We start from the raw sequence: 9,469 nt of genomic DNA on the forward strand, positions 1-9,469 counted from the left end.
TATTTTACTACCTGCAACCTCGCTGCAGATGTGACTACAAATATAAGGTGGAAGTGATGGTAAATTGTAGAGAACTGACATAAAATGGATTTACCCTCTCCTGAAAAACCAACTGCAAATACAGTTTGCATTACTTGCAGAGATGACAAACCTGTCTACTTTTACTACAAAAAGTGGACTTTTTGCATCAATTTAATTTGGAGGCAGAGCCTTAATATGGCCTACCTAAGGCAGACAGTGTGTAAAAATTGCTGCCTCCCAAGATGCATTTTAGCTGCTTGGGTGAGCAGCCTGAAAGAGACAGGAGGTTTGTTCTCCTGTAGAGTCAAGAAGACAGACTTAACATTAGAACATTAATCTTTATTTAGGACAGAAATCATCTCTGCCAAGTTTTCCATATTTTGTAGTTCTCCCAGCTGCTTCAGCTAGAGGATTAGGGACATTCTCTAGCGTTTGTTAAAATGGCCTTCTCTGCACAGGTGAGCTCTTATTTAAGCTGATTCTTAAAAAAAAAGCAGTAGCTCTCACAGTGGAACAGAGAAACTGAGGCCCTCTGAGCTTAGGTGTCTATTAAAGTAAGCAGAGAAGCAGAACACTTCCTTTGTTTTTCAGCAGGTTAAATCCTGGGAGCAGCCTGTCTACACCATCCTCAGGGAACAGGCAAGATGAGCCACCTCTCTTGCAGTGCCAAAGCTGGTGGTGCTGCTGCTGTCACAGAGGACGCCTCTGCCTGTGTTCTATTCCATTTCAGGGTGCAAGTTTGGAGTAAGCCAAGGGGGAGGCTGCTCTGGGCCTCTATCCTTGTACTCACAAAGCTGGAAGTAGAGCAAGGATTCCTTCTCTCTTTGGCAGAAGAGATACTTTACTCAGCTCTCTTTCAGAGAACCCCTGGCAGACCTGCTTCCACCCTGCAGTGAGCTAAGCATAGGAAAGATTATCACGATTTGATGTTGGATGCGAGGTAGGAATGGTGACAATTCTGGAGCTTGCTTGTTAGCTCCCAGTTATCCTGGACTTCTGCAGCTGTGAGGGCTTCCTAGAGTCTGGCCCTGGTGTTCTGTGCTGTCAGGAAGTTGCTGATGATCCCAGATACCACCTCGGGCTCATTCAGGTGCACAAAATGACTTCCAGGCACTTCTGCTAGCTGGATGTGCTGGAGAGAAAGGACACAAGAAGATGTGGACCAGGAAGGTGTTCCCTCTGACACACACTGCTTGCTGTATGACACTCATGGGACAGGACAGGGCAAGTGAGGCATGACAGAGATGGGAGGACCAAGGAAGAGCTGGGTCCAGAGGGCAGTACTAACTTGGGACTTCGGCAGCAGGAACAAAGTTGTCTTCCTCCCCCATTCCACACACCCCCCCCTTCACCCCATGTGAGGGCTATGCTGTTCCACCAAGGTCAGCTGCTGCTCCCAGACTGGTGGCAAATCAGGATGCAAGGATGAAGCTTGCTCTCACCTCTTTGAGGGTAGACTCAAATGCCTCCTGCAGGGCTTTCACAAAGTGATTTCTGCTGGGTAGGTTGTGCGGTACCAAGAGTCCATCTTGGGATCTGAAAACAACAGTGAGGCTCAGTACAGCACCCAGTGTGCTTCCCTTTGTCTTTGTGGCTGTCCTGGGCAGAAGCAGTGACAGACCCAACTGTTCTTTCCAGGCTGCTCGTTAACAGCAGATGACAGGGTCATATGTGGTAGTCAGAGTGCACCTCACAGCTTGGCTAAGCAGCTATTTTCTATCAAACTATCTGTGTAAAACCTTGGGTGACTGCCTAGTGGTATCAGAGTGGAGACTGGCTAAATATTGTCCTCCTTGGGCTGACTGTAACTGGTCTGAGAACATAATTCCCTGCCCCCCTTCTACCTTGTGCTCTTAGCTTTTTGCTTCCTTAGAGTTTTCACATCTCCCCTTGGTCCCTTCTGCCTCTCTTTGGTGCTTATTTAACCATGTTATGCCCTGCTCAGAGAGGGAGGTACCAGGGCAGTTGTGCTGGAGAAGTCAGCATTAGATCTCCTGCTGTCTCCTACTGTGCTGGTGATGGGACAAGGGGCCATCCCAGACTCAAAGGCATTTCTGTGGCTCAAAGGACTTGAGCTCATCACAGTGTTACATTTCTGGACAAGCAGGAATAACCTGAACCTCTTATCATACTAAAACAGATCATAGAAGCCAAAGCTGCACCTCTTTCTTCAACTAGTGCTTCCTCTTGTTTTCTAAACAATCTTTTAACTGCCAAGGTAGACAGAGCCCTACACACCTTGCCCTCCAAGGAGATGGGAAAAGGCCGAGGACAACTCACAGAACAAGCTGTGCAGGCAGCTTAACAGCTTGTAGGATTCTGCAAACCACTGGCCATGTCCCCAGAGCTCCTTGTCACAGGAGAGAGCTTGCAGGAGCTCAGTCAGACCAGGGGCTTCAGGAGCTGCTGGAGGAGATGGAGGCTGCTGTAGTTTCACCTGTTTGCTCAGGCAGGAGGTTTTGGGGCCTGGAGAAGGGGTCAGGCTGGGTTACTGGCTGCAGTAGAGTCAGGTCAGGAGGATAATAAGTAGGTGTGGTGCTGTGAAAGGTCACATATATGCCAGGATGGCCCCTTGCTGTGGTGCCATGGAATGGAAAGTTGTGAGGTGGGATGATGAAGCCAAGAGCGTGGGGAAGATGGGGCAGGACTAACATTTCCTCAGTCAGCCTTGTACCAGGGTGTCCCAGTCTGAAAGCAGAGTGACAGGCTGGGAAGATTTCATTTGCTCCCTGCCTTCTCCAGGAGCCTGCCCAACCCAGGTTAGTAGTGGGAACTGGGAAACACTTCTGACACGTGAAGCTGTACTGTTACACCAGCTGACCAAAAGTCTGGAAGACTGGTGTAGAGGAAAGGGTAGTGGAGGAGTTCTTCCTAGCCTTCATTCCTTCCACTGAGGGAGAGGGTTGGTATGGCTTGTGCCTCACTCACATAATTATGAGAACACGGTCCTGGATCTTCTGCAGGAGCTTCACACACTGCTCCACCGTGAAGAACTCTCGACTCTGCTGCAGGTGCAAAGAGAGGGAAAGTGCCAAAGGTCAGGGACAGCAGCTGGGGGCAGAGGATGTCCCCAAGCCCTCCTGCACAAGTGGCTCTGAAAGTAGAAGTAACTGTGGCTCTGAAGCTTCCGTGCTGGGACATGACAAACATCCAGGCTACACATAGGAGTAGATGGCTCTGAAAAGCCTTCTTCTGTCCAGCTGTTTCAGGGCTGCCAACAACATCACCTGCTGGGCTGCAGTACATATGGGAATGATCTCATAGAGAAAAGATTTCAAAATCCTATTACTGAAAAGGAGAGAGAGCATTACCCTGGGTTCCATATCCTGGCAGTAGCACAGGTAGAAGAGGCCCTATTTGCTCAAAAGTGGCACAAAACTATCAAAATACCAAACCTAAGGACTTTGCTCCACTCCCCTTCATTCAGGTCATCTGACAGAGAAGCTGACAGAAAGCATCCTTCCATCTGCTCCCTGAAAAGTTATAATAGCAGGAAAATGTGACCAGGAGGCCCAGTGGCAGAGGAACTTCTTAAAAAAACAAATGGTAACATTTTCCAGTGACTCTGTAAGCTGAATCAATGATCAAATGCAGGCTCTTTTAAAAGCAGCATTTAAAGGCCATGTGGGAATTAGGGAAGCAGAAAGTAAGTGGCTGGGTGGAGGCAGGGCCTAGCTCAGTGAGCAGGCATCCTCTATCTGAGTATTCTGTAAGCTCAGGACTCCAGAGTAGCAGGGGGTGCATCAGAAGAGCAGTGCTTACCGTACGGGCTCTCATGTCTCTGTTATACACCAGCCCTGGATAGAAAAAAACAGAAGGTTTTCATGTTTCATAGGAGCAGGAGTTGTTCTGTTTTAACTCAGTTTTAGGGTCTGCCTAAGACTTTTTGAGATGGAAAGAATAGGATTAATTCAGATTTCTCATGGGTTTTTTTTTCGTTTATTTTCTTTAGCTGTTCTAGGATTTGAGCACCAAATGCAGTTGCTGGGAATGGAGAACTCTGTCTCCAGACTTAACTGATCCCATTTAGGCTGTGTAAATCTGTAGCTAGGGCACCCTGTACCCTGCAGAAGACAATGGCTGTTGGCACCAGTCCCTTCCCACACCCAGCAATGGCCCAGCAACACACAGCCCCTTACCAGCGGGTGTCTCAGTTGCTCCTCGCTGCAGCAGAATTGCTCCACCCTCTGCTGTCAGATGGCTGTTTGCTTCTAAAAGCCTGAGGGAGACATGGCAGAGAGATTGTGATGCTAGAAGAAGGGAGGAAGTGAAGCAAAAATGGCATGACAAGGTGACAGTGAGCTCTCAGGCTGCTTCAGAAAGGAGCAAGAAGAAGCAGCAGCTTCTGGCTGCAGAAGCAAAAGGTCTTGCAGGGATTTCAGAAGGGGACTTGAAAGGTGAAACACAGGGACAGTTTTCCTTTTTCATTTGTGTAGCTGTAACTCTGTCAAGCTGAGGGCAGTAAATGAAGAGGATGGATGGGAACCCACCTCTGTAATGCTGCTTCAGGGCTCCGTGCTTTGGGAATTTGCTGCTTTCCCTCCAGACTCAGTAGTCTGTCAATCACCCTCCGTTTTGATTTCAGCCATGCCTCAGTGTCCTGAAACACAGAGAGGCAGGGGAGTAACCTGTTTCTTTTGAATTATTTTACCCCTTATTGGAGAGTGGAAGAGGGAATTTCACCCTTCAACATCCCTCAGAACTGGTATCAGTTATGGGTATCTTATTAAAAATGCCCATTTCTGGGAGAAAGGGAACATTAATACTGCTGTGATGAACTTACTAACTTTTTATCCTTACCATCTTTTCTAACCCTTCCTACCTCACTTCTGAGTTGAGCACAACTCTCCAAAGTTTGGTATTTTTTGTCTCACTGACCTAGGGCTTCTGTCCCACTACTGCCAGCAAAAGCTCCAGCATCAGTATCAAGGATGGAAAGCTGGGAGTTTTATGAACTGCCAGGAACAGAAAAAGAAATCTACCAATCTTGTACCCAGGTCACCCAACAAAAAGATAACCTCAGCTGGCAGTTGGCTGGACAGAGGTTCCAGTTTCCTTTGTACAAGGGCTAGGCACAGACAAGCAAATTCCAATGCTTAGGGACTGGAGGATGTGGAGCTCTACCAAGTGTGCCTCAAGGGCCATCCTAAGGATGGACCTCAGTCTGTACAACAAGGAGCAGATCAGTGCCTGCCAAAAGGAAGAGCCCTGGGACTTGTGTGACCTGCCAGGAAGTGGTCACATCAGTGCTTTCTCTGAACAAGTGAGTGAAAGAAAAAAAAAAAAAAACTGTTCTTGTATTTTAAAAAAGTTAAGGGAAGAACACATGAGATCTAACCTCTGGAGCTAGAAGAAAGCCAAGACTTTCCAGCAGGATCAGCTTGTCCACCATCTCAGGGTAAAGGAAACAGAACTGAGGAGAGATGAAATTATAAGAGAATGAAAAGCTGAGCACTGAGTGATACCTTTATCCTGCTGCATGAGAGAGGGTCAGGGAAGGGCTCTTCTCCCCTGAGATCCAGGTCCTTTCCTCTCCCATTTGTTGTTGCAGCTACAGAAATCACAACTGCATGAAGAAATGATACTTTACTTACCATTCCTGCCACAGCCCCACCTGCAAAGAAAAAAATGGTGCTCAGTAATGTGCAGAACATGCCCTGGTAACAGAAATTTGCCTTCCCCAAAACAGGAGCTGCCCCAGGAAAAAAAAAAAAAAAGTGCATTGTACAATGGGACAAAACCCCAATACAGAGGAGAGGTCTCCCAGCCTGCAACATGCAGGCAGAGACTAGGGCTGTTGACCTGCTGTATTCCTCATCTTGTGCTATTCTCACCTCCCTCAGGCAGCAAAGGCCAAGGAAAAGTTACTGTTTAAAATATCTTGGTGTGCAGGTCCTGTTAGCTGTGATGAGAGCAGCCCTGGGAAGCAAATTTCTAATTGTGGCAAAATTCAATCATACTCCAAGCTCAAAGGGATGAATCCTCAGCCAGCTTTACAGCCCACCAAATGGGCTTTCTGTTCCCAGGCTTTGTGGGGATCAGGCAGGAAGGCCTGCTGTGAATTCTCCTGAGTAGACCACCACTCTTTGCCAATCACTGTTCCCTCCTGTGAGTGGGGGAAATGCTCACAGCAAGAGATACCACTGTACTGCAGGATCTTGAAAACAGGTATTTCAAACACAGGCACAGATTTTTGAATCAATCAAGCAGGAGCCTCGTACTTTGCATAATATAATAAATATTCCAACCCAGCTCCTAGCAGCATATCTTGGAAGTTAATTATCTACTGATTTCTATTAATCTCACAGCTTACAAGGACTAGAACCACTTACCCATACTGTGACCCATTAGGGTGAACCGTCTCCACTGCAAGGCTAAATGGCAACAGAGAAAAACAGATAGTACTACATTAGAAATCAGAGCAGCAACATCTTGCTGCTTCTCCACTGCCATGGGCCCTTTCTCCCAGGAGAAGGGCTTTTGTACTGCCCTGACACATTTGCTTCTTAATTCAGAAACTAAGCAGCTAAGTAGGCCAGTTTTGAAGAAAAAGAGCATTTACCACCCTATTTCCATGGTAGTTAAGTCATACAGCTCCCAAGCTCTCCCTGTATGTCCAACAAACTCCAGCAAAGTCCCATTCACTGCCAGACATGAGACTGGCAAGAAGCAGAGGAGCCTGACTGGGTAGCATCTGGTGGAAGAGAGAAATCCTGACAGAGCATCCTGCTGCAGGGCATTTTGCAAGACATGTGAGGACACAGAGCCAGGTCTGCTGCATTGAGGGAAGTATTATTCCAAGTGAAAGCTTTCTGCACCATTTAGCACATCAGGCTCTTCAGTCCATTTTAAGGGCACTCTGGGAGGCTTATAGAAAAATACAGCTTTATCAGTGATGCCCATCTGAAATATACCACACTGAAAGATGGTGTTTACCCCCTAGAATGTCTGAAAGCTTCTAGAGGCTCTTTTGTGTACTGAATGGGGGATGTAAAACCACACATGCCAAGTATACAGATGGAAAGTTACAGCAAGAGGTATTATGAGTACAAGACACTTTGACTTTCAGATTTCTTTGTATGCTACTAAAGCAAGTAGCAAACTGCCATCAGAGAGAACCAGAAGTTTCCAACTTACACCTAACAATGGTTAGGGGTCACTGGCTGCTTACAAAAAGCCAGTCTGACAAAATTATTTAGTTGCATCCACCACTTCACCACTACTGCTTTTTTAGTATAGAAACACCACAGAAACACCCAGGGCTTACAGTTTCTTCCTTTTCCAAAAACAGTGTTTCCTTTCCCAAAACAGTGAGAGAGAGGGATGCTTATTCAGTCACAAAGCACTGGCTAACAACAAACTGAGAAGCAGGGGCAGCTGACTCTTCTCCTGGCAGAAAATGCAGCTTGCTTGTTGGAAAGAGCAGGACCAATACAGCACCCCCTTGCTCAAGCACCCTTCAACAAGGTTCCTTCAACTACCCACCTGCTGCCACGCGGCGCACATCGGTCACATAATCTAGGAAATGGTAGGGGCAGCCTGCAGGTCGGTGGGAGGACAAACCATGGCCAGAAAAATCCATTGCAACATAATAACAACCTGGAAGGGAAAGAGTATCAGATGTGCAGCCTGGCCACACAGCACAAGCCATCCTGATGAGCCGGACCTACCTCTGGGGAGCAGTGGAATGAGCTTGTCAAAGGTGTTGGCATTGTCCAGCCAGCCATGCAAACACAGCACAGGGTGTCCCTCTGAGGGTCCCCAGGCCTTGGCTGCCACATGTCCCCAGGGCACAGGGAACTTCAGCTCTGAGAACATGACCAAAACAGGGTGATGTCCTTGGAGAGTCACGAACTTGGAGTAGGTCCCAGTGGTCTTGTTAATGGTCTAGAGCTCTGAAAAGAGTAATACAGGTCTTTAGTAACTCACCAGTCTCCTGTGGTCTTAATTAGCAGCTTGCTGATTTATAGCTCCCCATTCAACATCCCAAGCTGCCGTTCCTGCCTGCCTGTTTGGGGAATCCTCCTCCCAGCACGTACTAGCTATGCTCCTAGGAAGAAATAAGCTTTCCCTATGCAGGAGGAGAAAGCCTTCTCTCAGTCTCTGCAGCAGCTGCAGCCCAACCAGAAGGCGCAGGAGATCTGGCAAGAGGGAACCATGCAGAATTCCCCCAGCTAGCTGCAGTGAGCCAGGCACCTGTCCTGGACTAAAAAGACAGTTTGGGGAATAAGGATGCTGCCTCCAGCATTAGACAGTTACCACCTTGCCCTCTTTTACCTTGGTGCTTCTCTTTCACACCACTGGTTGGCACATTTGTGAGAGCAGCTGGCTCGATGCTGCACAGCAGGTCAGTGCTGCCACCTGCCCGTGCACCCCCTCAGGGCCAGGGACATTTGCATGGGATATGGGTCCACAACCTGCCAGGCTCTTACTCAACCTCAAACCATCTCATCTACCTGGCAATCACTGACCCTTGCTCAAGTGCCAGCTCCTGAGTGAACCCAGCCTTTGGCGACCTTCCAAGAGTGGTTTAAACATTTCCTTTTTACCTCCATGCCACGGGCAACCTGACTATCCCCATCCCCAAGTCTCTCATGTCATATCCCTTTCCAAGTGACTTGTCTTGCGTATCTGCTCCCTTAAATAGCCCTGTGAGACCACACAGCAATTAAATCACTCTACAGCAAGTCCCTCGCGAGCCCATAGCTCTCTAAGGAGTGAGAACAGAGGCTGCTGTCAGGGCCCTGATGGTCTCAATCAGCCAAGCCTGGGGCTCCCCGTGAGCGGGTTTAAGCTCGGCCCAGGACCAGCCGGAGCAGTGCTGCAGGAGCGCCGGTCTCCATCAGCACCGCCCTCGCCCCAGGAGCCCTGGCTCTGCCTGCTGATCACGGGCCTGTGTCTGATCCCAGCTGCCCTCACCGGGCCAGGTCCTGACAAACAACCGTGGGCTGACTTTCCATGGTGTGACCATGGACCTGCCCTATCCTATGGGCCCGGGCTCCTGGCAGAGCCTGACGGCCCTTCCTCCCCAGGCAGTCCTGCCTGAGCCCAGCGGGGCTCCGGCCCTGGGGCACCCCCGGCCCCGGGTGAGGCCTCCCTGGGCGGGCAGGAGGCGCCGCTACAGCCGGGCCTTCGCCTCGGGGCGCTCTGGAGCTCCTGGTTCCCTCTCCTGCCCCGGCCCCGGGGAGGGGCTGCCCGGAGACCGACCCCCGCCCTGCGCCGAGAGCAGCCCCGGAGCGCCCCTCTCCCCTCACCGCCCTCCCGCGGCGCCCCGGCCCCCTCCTACCGCTCCGTGCGGCCGGGCCGGCTCAGCGGAGGCGGCGGGGCCGGGCCGGGCCGGGCCGGGCAGGGCAGGGCCGGGGCGGCTGCACCGCCCCGCTGCCCGCCTCCCTGGGCGCCCCGGCCTCCGCCCCGCCTCTGCCGGCGACGGGCTCGGTGAGAGGAACGG

General features: G+C 50.0%; 1 protein-coding gene across 2 annotated transcripts; it reads right to left on the bottom strand.

Moving 5' to 3' along the window:
* Window positions 1-339: 339 nt before the first annotated feature.
* Window positions 340-9,428, bottom strand: SERHL2 (serine hydrolase like 2). Of its 2 annotated transcripts, XM_079303676.1 has the most exons (12): window positions 9,308-9,428; window positions 7,692-7,916; window positions 7,507-7,620; window positions 6,354-6,395; window positions 5,616-5,635; window positions 5,360-5,434; window positions 4,512-4,621; window positions 4,161-4,240; window positions 3,784-3,818; window positions 2,950-3,026; window positions 1,464-1,557; window positions 340-1,153 (listed from the first exon to the last, which is right to left on the bottom strand). In XM_079303676.1, exons 2-12 carry the CDS (start codon window positions 7,837-7,839, stop codon window positions 1,037-1,039), a joined length of 912 nt encoding a protein of 303 aa, XP_079159802.1. In that variant the 5' UTR covers window positions 7,840-7,916; window positions 9,308-9,428; the 3' UTR covers window positions 340-1,036. The 2 variants fall into 2 exon arrangements, with proteins under 2 accessions (XP_079159802.1, XP_079159803.1); XM_079303677.1 differs by lacking the exon at window positions 6,354-6,395 and having other exon boundaries at window positions 9,308-9,427.
* Window positions 9,429-9,469: the final 41 nt, after the last annotated feature.

Source organism: Erithacus rubecula, assembly GCF_903797595.1.
Source record: "Erithacus rubecula genome assembly, chromosome: 4".
Lineage (NCBI taxonomy): Eukaryota > Metazoa > Chordata > Aves > Passeriformes > Muscicapidae > Erithacus > Erithacus rubecula.